This window comes from Gymnodraco acuticeps, unplaced genomic scaffold (genome assembly GCF_902827175.1).
Source record: "Gymnodraco acuticeps unplaced genomic scaffold, fGymAcu1.1, whole genome shotgun sequence".
NCBI lineage: Eukaryota > Metazoa > Chordata > Actinopteri > Perciformes > Bathydraconidae > Gymnodraco > Gymnodraco acuticeps.
Genome location: NW_022991624.1, coordinates 8,479 through 22,451, shown reverse-complemented (window position 1 = coordinate 22,451; position 13,973 = coordinate 8,479). Strand labels below are relative to the sequence as shown.

At 45.1% G+C, this 13,973-nt stretch overlaps 1 protein-coding gene across 1 annotated transcript; it reads right to left on the bottom strand.

The window, feature by feature from the left end:
- Nucleotides 1-1,091: 1,091 nt before the first annotated feature.
- Nucleotides 1,092-7,937, bottom strand: LOC117534054 (zinc finger protein 454-like). Its single transcript, XM_034198090.1, has 2 exons — nucleotides 7,907-7,937; nucleotides 1,092-2,718 (listed from the first exon to the last, which is right to left on the bottom strand). The coding sequence occupies exons 1-2, from the start codon at nucleotides 7,926-7,928 to the stop codon at nucleotides 1,727-1,729; spliced, it is 1,014 nt and encodes a 337-aa protein (XP_034053981.1). The 5' UTR covers nucleotides 7,929-7,937; the 3' UTR covers nucleotides 1,092-1,726.
- Between the last annotated feature and the right edge of the window lie 6,036 nt (nucleotides 7,938-13,973).

The following is a 13,973-nucleotide window of genomic DNA, read 5'->3' as shown; positions in this document are numbered from 1 at the left end:
TCGGTGATGACACCAGAAAGACCGATGGTACTGCATCTCCATTAAGTAATGGTTGTTCAATAAATCCCATGTTATGTTTTATCATACTCTCAGAGTAGTCGTCCGGAAACTTGAAATGTTCGCTGCATACATGCGCCTGTGGATCTTTCGGTTCGAGCCGGCCACATTTCGCTAGCCACTGCCTCAGAACGTACTTCCTACGCTTACCTTTTGGCAACAGATGGAACCGAGCTTTCCGTGGATTGTTCCTATCAGAATTGTGGCAATGTTTCGCGATACAATGAGGCATATTTGAAGAGAGTAACTACAGTAAATAACATGAACATCAACGTGTCCTCGAAACCAAACGCATGGTTTACGTCACGTCCGGTAAAATGGCGCCGCCCACAGTGTTGATGTTATTTCGGTAATTAATCAGTTTAAAATCACTGATAATGTCATCGGATTAAAAAAAAAAAAAAAAGACTGGCAGAGACTGGTCTGTTTTATCGGATGATAATTATTTAAAAATGAGTGTCATGAGCATACCATTCCTTTAAAGACTTTCCTCTCCATGACCTTTGCAAAGGAAAATCAGGAATGATTCAGAGACGATCCGACCCACAAACCACTGTTGAGGTTTCCATATCGAGTTGAATCATCTGTGACGGCCCCAGAGCCTGGGGCCTCTGAGTGTGTTGCAGGTCCTGCGATGGGGTGGAGCTGAAGAGGCCAATCAGCGGGATCAGGGACACCTGTCCGGAGCCGAGGTGCTATTTAAGCCCAGCTGCCCGGAGTCACATGGCCGGCAGTACTCTCTCCAAGGCGGCTGCAGAAGAACTCCCTACGTGATCCTTTCCCATCGTCCATCCTCCCTGTTTTTGGTGTTGCAAATAAAGTGCCGTGATTTTTGGAAACTTTGAGCGTCTCTTTTTGAACTTTCCTGTTGCGGCCAACGGGCCGGTCGTAACAGGCTCTATCAGTTATTGTTGAAATATAGCACAATAGGTGAGCTTCAACACGTTTTTCTAACCATTTAGGAAAAACTATCATTTCCAAAGCACATCTTTATGTTAATTATCATAACATTTAGTAAAAAATAACAGTCGAGAAATTATTCAAATATATATTTATAACATAAAACATAAACACAGAGTAAAAGGACAGTGAGTAAAATAAGAATAATGATGGTTCTTGGTTATGTTCATGTTCTGATGATATTATTGATATGGATGTTGAGAGTTGTGCTGATGAACTGATCTGATGTTTACGTCTCTTCAGACTTTCTTTCAGGCCTAATATTTCCCACTCAGATCTCTGACTGGTAGCTTGCTAGTGATGCGTCTTATAGCACTGACAGGACCTTTGTTACTGTTTAGAGATTTTAAAACTGACTGAGGGAATCTTTCCGATCATCAGTCACTTCGGCCTCATCATGTGTCTCATCAGATGTAGCTTGGTCATCCATCTTCAGTCTGAAACACTGCGGCTGATTGGTTATGTGCGTCCTCATGTGTATCTTTAAACCATTTCTCTGTGCAAATGATTTATTACAGACTGAGCAGCTGTATGGTTTCTCTCCTGTATGAACGCTCATGTGTCTATTTAAACTATTAGCCTGTGCAAATGATTGATTACAGACTGAGCAGCTGTATGGTTTCTCTCCTGTATGAACTCTCATATGACTTGTTAAACCTGACTTTAGTGTAAAATATTTCTTACAGACTGAGCAGCCATATGGTTTCTTTCATGTATGAACTCTCATGTGAATTGTTAAATCACTTTTACGTCTAAAAGATTTCTCACAGACTGAGCAGCTGTATGGTTTCTCTGCAGTGTGTTTGACTCCACTGTGAAGTCTCATGTGTCGACTTAAACTGTTTCCCTGTTTAAATGATTTCTCACAGACTGAGCAGCCGTATGCTTTCTCTCCTGTATGAACTGCCATGTGAATTTGTAAATCACTTTTACGTCTAAAAGATTTCTCACAGACTGAGCAGCTGTATGGTTTCTCTGCAGTATGAACTGCCATGTGGCTCTTTAACTGACATCTCTCTAAAAATGCTTTCTTACAGACTGAGCAGCTGAATGGTTTCTCTCCTGTGTGAACTCTCATGTGACCCTTCAGACTTGACCTGCGGACAAATCTTTTCCTGCACTGAGAGCATCTAAAACGTTTCTCTCCTGCACTACACCTTGAATCACTGACAGAGTTTTGTTTATTTTCCTGAGAGTTTGAACCTGACTGAGGTTCTCCAGTCTCGCTCCAATCAGCACTGTCTTCAGTGTCTTCAGAAGAGTCTCCAGGGTTGTCCTCAGCCTCTGGTTCAGAAGAGTCTCCAGGGTTGTCCTCAGTCTCTGGTTCAGAAGAGTCTCCAGTGTGGTCCTCAGTCTCTGGTTGTAAATGTCTCTCTGGATCTGAGCTCCTGGCTGGTTCTGGTCCTCCACAGTCCTCTCCATCAGCTTCTGTTTCCATGTGTTCAGTTTGTCTTTGATGAAGCTGAGAGGACTGAGGTTTCTCTTCATCATCTTCACTCTTCACAGGGTCAGGAGTGATTGTGGACTTGGTGATATCAGCCTCCTCCAGCCCTTGAAGCTGCTCTCCCTCCTGACTGCTCCAGATTTCCTCCTGTTCCTCTTTAATGTCTGGGGGGGGCTCTGGGTCCTCCTGGTCCAGACTGGAGCTCCACTCCTGCTGCTCAGGGGGAACCTCTTCTTTAACCACCAGCTGCTGGACGTCTGCAGGAAACAGGAAGCACAGTCAGAAAAACTGTGTTAGAATTTAAAATCTAATCACCTTTACAAGTCGAGTAGTTTTGCAGCCCTAATCAATGCCTTCGTTTATATACTTTTATACCTCTTCTAGTTCAGCCAGATTGTAAACTATCAATTATTTTGGGGACCAATCACAGCTACTCTGCGCCTATAGGTTCCTGCTTCTTACAGTGCAGACGCTTTTCTGCTTGCTCCTGCCTCTGCTTACTTTTTTATGCTGATTTTCCTATTTTTCTTTCTGATAATTTCGAGCAGCGGCTCCTGGACATTAACTTCTCACTGGGACAGTTATTCTTCGTAAGTAGATGAAGGGTTTCAGCCATATTTCAATATTTTTACGACGACCTCAGTCTTACAGTAGCGTGGCCTAGCAACAGCTAAAGCCTGGTACTGCATGCTATTTAGCTAGTTAGCAGCAAAATGCCTCCGGTCTCTACAGATGACTTCCACAAACTTCTACAGAAGATGGCCGTGTTGGAAATGAAAATGCAACGGTTGGAAGTTAATGGACTAGGTTGGAATGACACCACTTTACCAGTGCTGCAAGAGGGAATGCTAACTTACAGCTAGTTAACAGCTACAAGGATTCCAAGGAACAGGAGGGCTGTGTACCGGGTAATAAATCTACAAGTGGTAGTCCTCCCTGGAACTCTCTGGGTGCAAAGCCTAAGAGTAAATCATTTCCATGGGATTTGGGAGGACGAATAACAGGCAGAGCCCAGCGCTCTGAAATCTGTGATGCGACCGGCTGGCCTGCATTGTTATCACCCAGGAAGAGCGCCTCTTCAACCCGTGTTCATACTAGGAAACAGCAGTGGACAGCTGCTAAAGGGAGAACTACAAAAAAATCATCCTAAACCACCGAGTGTGCCAATCCAGAACAGATACGCTCCGCTGACCGAGAACCGGAGATCTGATGACCTGGATAACCTGTCCTCTTCACGCAGCAGGGTAAGGACCAATAGCTACTCTAAAAGTAAAAGGCTAGAGGGAAAGCTAACGACTGGGCCTGAAACTCTGATTGTGGGTGACTCTGCTGTAAGAGATGTAAAAGGTCTGTGTAATAAGAACAACACCAAAGTACTCTGTTTTCCCAAGGATGTGGTCTCTGACTTGGCTGAGAAGATCCTGCATATTGGGGCTGAACATCCGACTGTGAAGAATGTGGTACTGCACATTGGAACAAATGATGTTGTGAAACAACAGTCAGAAGTGCTGAAAGAAGACTTTAAATGTGTGTTGGAAACTGCCAGCTCTCTAAATGCAGAGGTGTTCATCAGTGGCCCTCTACCGCCAGTCAGAAGAGGAGTGGAGAGATTCAGCAGATTGTTTGCACTGAACACGTGGCTTTCAACGGCCTGTACTGACCATTCTGTTCATTTTATTGACAATTTTAACTTTTTCTGGGATCGCAGACATCTTTTCAAGGCAAATGGAGTTTGCCTGAACAAGTCAGGAGTGAAATTGTTTATCTCCAACGTATTCAAATGCCTGCGTTATCAATCTGTTCCCTCTGCCAAGGACAAGCGGCAAGAGGAATCAAAACACGAGAAAGACACAACACATCGCTCAGAAAACCCTGAAGAAGTATCACTGCACCCGCCTGAGGAATGTTCTGATTATGGGAGACAAATGGAGGAGTCTCCACCGCCCTTCACCCCCCCTGTCAACACCTTTGAGGATACTCTTCCTTCACACCCAGCTCTCTCTACTCTCCGCTCACCCTTTCACCCTCGCCTGCCCCCCTGGAGTTTTGATGAGCAGATGAAGGAGACACAGAGGGTTGGCACCAAGTCCTTCCTGGAGTTCAATGACCGCATGAAGGCGATATGCAGGGTTGGCAGCATCTCTTCTACCCCCGCCCCTCCTCAACGACTCCCACCAAAATCACAGAAGCATAGACACGCACAATAACCCCCGTCACCATGCCTACCACAATCATCCGGACCAAAACGCCCCCCCCCCCTTCAAGACAGCATCTGCTGTCTCTGAAGCCTGATAAGAATGTGTGTGTACAAAATGCAGCAAACTGATATGTGCTGGGTCAAGGCTCAAGGGCGTATGGCACTTAATAGATTAAGAGCGGTGAATCATAGAAACAGGAAGCGCTCAAACGTTTGTGTGAGTGTATCTAATTTAGCAGTGATTCCATGTCAGCCACAGCTTGTTACAAAAAACCTGACTGATAGTGTGTTTAACAAACTTAAACTAGCTTTATTAAAGGTCAGGTCTTTGGCAGGAAAAACATTTTTAATCAATGATTTTATGTTTTTAACAGAAACTTGGATTGAACAAAATAACAGTGCAGCTGTTCTTATCGAATCAACCCCTCCCAACTTTAGTTTTATGAGTCAGGAAAGAATGCATAAGAAAGGGGGTGGAGTTGCTATTCTGTTCAATGATTCCCTTCAATGCAGGAAGACATCGTATGGAAACTTTGATTCTTTTGAATATGTGGCCCTTCGGCTGAAATGCTCCTCTCGAGCTCTGTTCCTAAATATCTATAGACCACCCAAATACTGTGCAAGCTTTTTCGATGACTTTACTGAACTGCTGTCTATAGTGTGTATTGACTTTGACCGTCTAGTCATTGTTGGTGATTTTAACATCCATGTTGACAACCCCCAGGACAGAGGGGCTAAAGAACTGTTTTGTGTTCTTGATAGCTATGGACTGACTCAGCATGTGACGGAGCCCACGCACAATAAGGGGCACACTCTGGACTTAATTATCTCAAAGGGTGTGAATATCTCTAAGGTTGTGGTGACTGATGTTGCACTCTCTGACCATTCCTGTGTTTTCTTTGAGAGCTCTATTTCTGTTCACAAAAATGTTCAAAAAGAGGTAACCACAAAGCGATATTTAACTGAAAACACTAGGGAAATGTTTACTCAGAATTTCTCTTCCACACTTGCCCCTGCCAACATCTCAGTAAATGAGCTAGTAGATCATTTTAATTCAAAATTAAAAATGTTATAGATGCCATTGCTCCAACTAAGGTAAAGGAAGTGTCTGGCAAGAAAATATCTCCATGGAGAAAGGCCATGACCGTGAGAGCAGAAAAAAGAGAATGTCGAAAAGCTGAACGCAGGTGGCGAAAAACAAATCTCCAGGTTCACTTTGAAATCTATAAAGAGAGACTTGGCCTTTATAATTTGGAATTGAAAAACGCACGACAATCTTTCTTCTCTGATATCATTGCCAAAAAAAAAAACAATGCACGTGCCTTGTGTAGTGGCAATTTTAACTGTTCCAATGTCCTATATCCTTTGCCATTACTTCACAGGAGGGTTTAGAGTGATCCTGACGCAGACACAAACAGATGAATTTCCAGGTCTTTTGCTGCAGTTTAGAATGATGTTTATTGCTTTACATACCAAGGTTTAAGTACACTGTGTCAATAATTATGGTATGAGCATCTGCCGGGGCTGTGCTGGGCTGTGGTAGAATCGATATGCTCTTCCTCCTGTGTCCTCGTCCTCGCCTGTCACCTATGACCCCCTTTATACACCCGGTGCAGCTAAACCCCGCCACCAAGCGTTCAAAATAATATTGCACTATACATATAAATAAGGTAAACTGAGACACCAACAACACCCATAAAATGGCTCCTACTCCTTGTTTGCTACCGTCGACAGACTAACTAACCCCCCAGTGTCAGTAGCCTCTGAACCTCTATCCACCAGGGCGTGCAATGATTTTGCCGTCTTCACTGACAACATTCAGAAAATCAGAAAAGCAGTCAGTGCCTCTGCATCAGGAACAGCAAATGTGTTGTCCCTATCTCCACCTAATATCAATTCAGACACCATGACACAATTCCATCAGATTAATGATAAAAACCTAGAGGACATTATTCAACTTCTGAAATCCTCCTCCTGCTGCCTTGATATTATTCCAACAGGATTTTTCAAAGATGTTTTTCCTTGCATGGCCTCAGATCTACTTCATATAGTAAACAAATCTCTTCACTCACGTATTTTTCCACAGGCCCTGAAAACTGCAGTCATTAAACCGCTCTTAAAAAAGAATAATCTAGATGCTTCAGTAATGAACAATTACAGGCCCATATCAAACCTGCCATTTCTAGGTAAAATCATTGAAAAAGTTGTTTTTCAACAGTGGAGTAATTTCTTGCATTTAAATAACTGTTTCGATGTGTTCCAGTCAGGCTTTCGTCCAAACCACAGCACTGAGACTGCTCTTGTAAAGGTCTTTAATGACATCCACTTAAACACAGACAGTGGCAGAACTTCAGTGTTAGTATTATTAGATCTCAGTGCTGCGTTTGTCACTGTTGACCACAGCATATTACTAGACCGACTGGAACACTGGGTGGGACTTTCGGAAACAGTTCTGAATTGGTTTGAATCCTACTTAAAGGACAGAAACAACTTTGTTTCTATAGGTAAATACACATCTGAGTTGACAAATATGACATGTGGGGTTCCTCAAGGCTCCATCTTGGGGCCTCTTCTCTTTAACATCTACATGCTACCACTGGCTCAGATAATGAAGAACAACAAAATAAGTTACCATAGCTATGCAGATGACACACAAATGTACGTAACAATTTCACCAGGAGACTATGCTCCAATTCAAACACTGAGTAAGTGCATTGAACAAATCAATGACTGGATGTGTCAGAACTTTCTCCAATTAAACAAAGATAAAACTGAGGTAATGGTTTTTGGAGCCAAGTCAGAACGTATAAAAGTTAGTGCTGAGCTTCAGTCTGCAATGTTCAAAACAACAGATAGAGCCAGAAATATAGGTGTAGTCATGGACTCTGACCTGAGTTTCAACAGTCACATTAAAACTGTTACTAAATCAGCCTACTATCACCTAAAGAATATATCTAGGATTAAAAGACTAATGTCACAGCAGGATTTGGAAAAACTTGTCCATGCTTTTATCTTCAGTCGACTCGACTACTGCAATGGTGTCTTCACAGGTCTCACTAAAACATCTATTAGGAAGCTGCAGCTGATTCAGAACGCTGCTGCTCGAGTCCTCACTAACACTAAGAAAGTGGATCACTCCTGTTCTGAAGTCTTTACACTGGCTTCCTGTGTGTCAAAGAATAGATTTCTAAATACTGCTGCTGGTTTATAAAGCACTGAATGGTTTAGGCCCAAAATACATTTCTGACCTCCTGCTAAATGATGAACCATCCAGATCTCTCAGGTCTTCAGGGACTGGTCAGCTTTCTGTCCCTAGAGTCAGAACTAAACATGGAGAAGCAGCGTTCAGTTATTATGCTCCAAATATCTGGAACAAACTCCCAGAAACCTGCAGGTCCGCTGCAACTCTGACTACTTTGAAATCCAGCAAGAAGACTTTTCTTTTTGTCGCCGCTTTTAATTGAAACTGAGCCGTTGTGTTTCGTTTTTGGTTGATGAACATTTGGGGCTGGTAACCCCAGGGAATCAGTGTCTGGGGACTCTGACCTGGCTGCTCTTCTCTGTGTGTGCTGCTCGGGACGGATGTGCCATACAAGCGTACACAGCTCATGTTCGGAGAAACCTTAAAGAAAGGCATCTGTAAAGTGGAACTTCTGTGTGAACTATTCATATCTTAAACTGCACTATCACTTTTGATTCATGTACTTTTTATTCATGTATTTTTTCTTTTATTATCTTTTCGTTTTAATGACTGTTTTTAAATGCCTTTGTCTGAATATCTTTCATTTTTGTAAAGCACTTTGAATTGCCTTGTGTTGAAAGGTGCTATATAAATAAACTTGCTTTGCCGACCAGGGGTAGACATTAAGGGTACAATTCCACTGGCCCTCTGGGCCGGTGGAATTTTATTATCACTGGCCCCACCGTTGTAACCACCGGCCCGGAGCATTCGTCCAAAGAAAATCGACTAATAATGAAGAAAATTAACACATTTGTTGCAATAGTAATTTATGCACTAACTACATTACTACTTGTACTACAACATTTGAATCATCAGTTCTTCCTCAATTTTCCTCAATTGTTCATATTTGGTTTATTAAAATAATGATATTGTGGTCATTGTTAAAAAATGTCTGCTATTATTATTTGTATAATGCGCTTTCTGCCTTCCTATCATCAGGAGTTAGAAATGTAATGGCTATGTAATAGATTAGATTAGAACCTTCATTATCCTAAACTGCTGGGACATTTCCCTCTAGCCAATACCTTTATATGTTCTACTCTTCACTTACTGTCAGCATAGGTCGGCATTGATGTACAGAGCCGACAGAAGACCTTGTTCATATTGCATCATATTGAGAGGTGCAGTGACGCATCCTAAAACCAGGAAGTAAGCTGCTGGTTCCCTCCACAGAAAGCAATGGGATTTCTCCACAGGGTTTTGGAAAATAGCTGGAAATAAGGTCTGTGGAAAACAAACCTGTTTGATAAATGCACGTTTTGTTCATCCGGATAATCTCCACATGTCTACCATACTTTTATAATTTTCGAATCATAAATCTAATCGATAGATTATAAAAGGGTTTTAGGACGCGTCACTGCACCACTAGAAGCCAACTCCATCAATCAAGCTGAAACCTTCTCTCCCTCTTCTTATCATGCTCCCTGTCACTCTCCTTTAACTCCTCCGGTGACTTTCTTTTATTTGAAGATTGCTTTTTGCCCGGCGCTTGGCCGGTTACCGCTGCTATTAAAAACATTTTGGCGAATGGTTAGGTGGCGCGATAGTCTGTAGTGAAGGAGCGCGCTCTCGGGAGCCTGCTCGCGCTGCGCTCCGCAGCAAACAGCTGTTTGCTTTTCACCCAACAAGACAACCGACTCACGGAACGCTATGTTGTAGCGTTGATAAACGAAACAATTTAACACAATTGCTAGTCAAAATACCTTTACCACAGGACCATTTTTTTAAAGCAATATTTTTAGTGGCCCGAGCGGGCAAGTGGAAAGTAGCCTACGTTATGCTGGCCCGGGGTGTAAATAGAGTTTCCGGGCCAGCGGGCCATTTATAATGTCGAGCCCTGCCGGTTACCGGCCGGCCCACATCGTCCAACCGGCCCATCGGGATTCGTCCCGAACGTCCCGATGGCCAGTCCGCCCCTGAGTAAGACCCACATTTGCGCAGCGTTGCGTTCACAATACATACAACTAGGGTGACCAGATGTCCCGCTTTGTGCGGGACTGCACAGCATTTTCACGACTTTTGGTGCGTCCCGCAAATTGAGACGATGTCCCGCATATTTCATTTTGATTGGCTAAAACGCTTTTCTTTCAAATCAGATTTATCCAATAGCTGTTGAGAAAGCAGGGAAGGCTATCATCACGGGGGTGTGTTTGCTGTCAATCAAAATGTAACTGCTGGTCAAGTGTTAACCAATGAGAGTAACTCACTCACACACACACCTACGCGGCCCCGCCAAACAACAACAACGAAAGTCAGTCAATAACGCAGGCGACGCAGCAGGTTATGGAAAATGGAGGAAACTGAAACTACAGCTAAGAAGAAAAGAAGATGAACATACAACAAAGACTGGGAAGACCCTAACCCGTGGGTGAAGCCGGTGCAGGGCGACTCCCAGAGAGTTTTTTGCAATCTTTGCAAGAGTACATTTTCAATTTCACATGGCGGTGAATACGACGTCAAAAGACACCGAGAATGCGATTCTCACAAGAAACGTGTCGCTCAAAAAGAGACATCCCACTCTATGGAGAATTCCTACTCAAACCAAAAAATGATGGCCACTCAGACAAGGTACAGCAGCAGAAATACCAGTTGTTACATAGTTGAACTGTGGTAACGAATCTAGCCCACCATTTTTTTTCCAGATGGACACAACTGCAAGCTAATTTTATTTAGATAGAGAGAGAGAGAGAGAAGAGAGAGAGAGAGAGAGAGAGAGAGAGAGAAGAAGAGAGAGAGAAGAGAGAGGAGAGAGATATAGAGAGAGGAGAGAGAGAGAGAGAGAGAGAGAGAAAGATAGATCTACTCTCGCTCTCTCTATCTCTCTCTCTCTCTCTCTCTCTCGCTCTCTCTCTCTATCGCTCTCTCTCTGCTCTGCTCTCTTCTCTATCCCTCTCTCTCTCTCTCTCTCTCTCTCTCTCGCTCTGCTCTCTCTTCCTCCTAGAGAGGACAGACCCCTGCTCTGTGGACCTGAGGCTGGACACCTCGGACAAGGCAGCTTCCGGGTCTGCTCGAGCTCTGTCTGGATCGAGACAGGCTCCTAGCCTCCCCCCTCGTACTCTGATATCGCTCTTTCAAACAGAACAAAGATGTCCTCAGCAGCAGCAGAGAGGCGCTGCTTCACCAGCGAGAGCAGCACGGCACTCATGTTCTCACACACACACACACACACACACACACACACACACACACACACGATGATCAAAGCTCACACACACGACGATCAGCTGGAGCTCACTTTCTCACGAACACAAACCCGACGAGACACCATGTGGTTCCTCCTCTTCCGCTTCTTCTTGTTTAATGGGAGGGGGGTACATTACCGCCCCCTGCTGTGCTGGCGTGTGAGCACAGATCATGGGAAACAGTGAGCTACAAGGAAGAAGGGAAGTAAGTAATACAATAAAACCTGAACTCTTTATCAACCCGGTGTTTTTAAGAAGTCAAATAAAGCTTATCAATGTTTACAAGAAAAGTTCACGAAATGATTGGAAAGCATATAAAGACAAGTTCTGCAGTAAGAAACACAGATATATATACAGACTGTTTATAAAGATATACAGTCTGTATTTGTATATAAATACAGTCTGTATTTATATAGACATCAGTGCTGCTTGGTGTGGAGACGCTGTTGTTGTTAGCCAGCCCTGTTCACCACTGGTGGAGTTCGTGGTTCAAAGTGCCGTCCTTTTTACCAGCCAACAGTGAACTGCACCCAGCCATCAGTGAACTGTACCCAGCCATCAGTGAACTGTACCCAGCCATCAGTGAACTATACCCAGCCATCAGTGAACTGTACCCAGCCATCAGTGAACTGTACCCAGCCATCAGTGAACTATACCCAGCCATCAGTGAACTGTACCCAGCCATCAGTGAACTGTACCCAGCCATCAGTGAACTGCACCCAGCCATCAGTGAACTGTACCCAGCCATCAGTGAACTGTACCCAGCCATCAGTGAACTGTACCCAGCCAACAGTGAACTGTACCCAGCCATCAGTGAACTGTACCCAGCCATCAGTGAACTGTACCCAGCCATCAGTGAACTGTACCCAGCCATCAGTGAACTGTACCCAGCCATCAGTGAACTGTACCCAGCCATCAGTGAACGGTACCCAGCCCTCAGTGAACTGCACCCAGCCATCAGTGAACTGTACCCAGCCATCAGTGAACTGTACCCAGCCATCAGTGAACTGTACCCAGCCATCAGTGAACTGTACCCAGCCATCAGTGAACTGTACCCAGCCATCAGTGATCTGTACCCAGCCATCAGTGAACTGTACCCAGCCCTCAGTGAACTGCACCCAGCCATCAGTGATCTGTACCCAGCCATCAGTGAACTGCACCCAGCCATCAGTGATCTGTACCCAGCCATCAAACTGTACCCAGCCATCAGTGAACTGCACCCAGCCATCAAACTGTACCCAGCCATCAGTGAACTGTACCCAGCCATCAGTGAACTGTACCCAGCCATCAGTGAACTGTATCCAGCCATCAGTGAACTGCACCCAGCCATCAGTGAACTGTACCCAGCCATCAGTGAACTGCACCCAGCCATCAGTTAACTGTACCCAGCCATCAAACTGTACCCAGTCATCAGTGAACTGTACCCAGCCATCAGTGAACTGTACCCAGTCATCAAACTGTACCCAGCCATCAGTGAACTGTACCCAGCCATCAGTGAACTGTACCCAGCCATCAGTGAACTGCACCCAGTCATCAGTTAACTGTACCCAGCCATCAAACTGCCCAGCCATCAAACTGTACCCAGTCATCGTAACTGCACCCAGCCATCAGTGAACTGTACCCAGTCATCAGTTAACTGTACCCAGCCATCAAACTGCCCAGCCATCAAACTGTACCCAGTCATCAGTGAACTGCACCCAGCAGTCGCAATTTCTGCAGGCTCGCACTACCTGTTAGCATCTGGCATCTGTTAGCATCTAGCTCTCCTGCTTACAAACTTGTAGCCATCCCTGCTTATACAAGTAGTAGTTTTAGTTGTCTGCAATCTGCGGAGGCCTACCTGTGAGTACGGCTGTACTGAGGTGTTTTTCCTCCGGAGACGTCGCGAATAGACGGAGCGGCTCCACCTGTTGCTGCATGCGATCTGCGATTTACGGAGGCCTGCTCGTCGCGAAGAGACGGAGCGGCTCCACCTGTTGCTGCCTGCGATCTGCGATATGCGATCTACGGAGGCCTGCTCCCACCTGTAGAGTACGGCTGTACTGGAGAGGTTTTTACCCCGGAGACGTCGCGGAGAGACGGAGCAGCTCTACTTGTTGCTGCCTGCGATCTGTGATCTACGGAGGCCTGCTCGTCACGAAGAGACGGAGCGGCTCCACCTGTTTGCTGCCTGCGATCTATGGAGGCCTGCTCCCACCTGTAGAGTACGGCTGCACTGGAGAGGTTTTTATCCCGGAGTCGTCGCGGAGAGACGGAGTGGATCCACGCTTCGGGCTTGGCCTGCTTCCACCGGGCGTGTGCTGCTGTACGGAGGAGGATTTTACCACCGCTGGGGCCTGCTTTCCACCTGTCCTGGTTCTGCTGTCGCAGAGGCCTGCTTTCACCCCGGGGATACCACGGAGGGACCGGAGCGCTTCCACGCTGCTGTTTTCGCCTGTCCTTTGCTGCTGTGCTGATTTGCTCCAGGAACATCGCGGTTCCCTGGTCTGGGAAAATGGCCCATATCGGGATTCTGCTGTGCCTGTTAACTATTTTGGACTATGAGAAGATCTCTCGTCATTCTGAGGAGTCTACTGGATTCAGGTCTGTTCTGCCATCCCCAGTGGGCATCCCCTGCAAAGGTTCGGATGTGTTACACAAACAATTACCGGTTGCCTTGTCACAGTCAATCTGCTCGACAAAATATGTTTGTCTTTTTTGTTTTCCTGCGATGATGGTTCTTCAGGACTGCTTCTTAAGCTCTAATCACACTCTTGCAGACTTTTCCGGTGATTCTAAAGTAGATGACGGTGTATGTGTGTCGCTTAAGAGGAAAAAATGCCTGTTTTTGTTGTTGTTATTACTGTCAGGAAATGTACAACCTAACCCTGGTCCGCCCAGTAGTAGTAGTCA

What these genes read in the sequence shown, in the direction of transcription:
- LOC117534054 (XM_034198090.1), bottom strand. Translation starts at nt 7,928, where the DNA reads ATGGTTCATCATTTAGCAGGAG. An exon ending in GGTTCATCATTTAGCAGGAG is followed by an intron (nt 2,719 to 7,906) that starts GTCAGAAATGTA and finishes TGTTTCCTGCAG; the next exon opens with ACGTCCAGCAGCTGGTGGTT.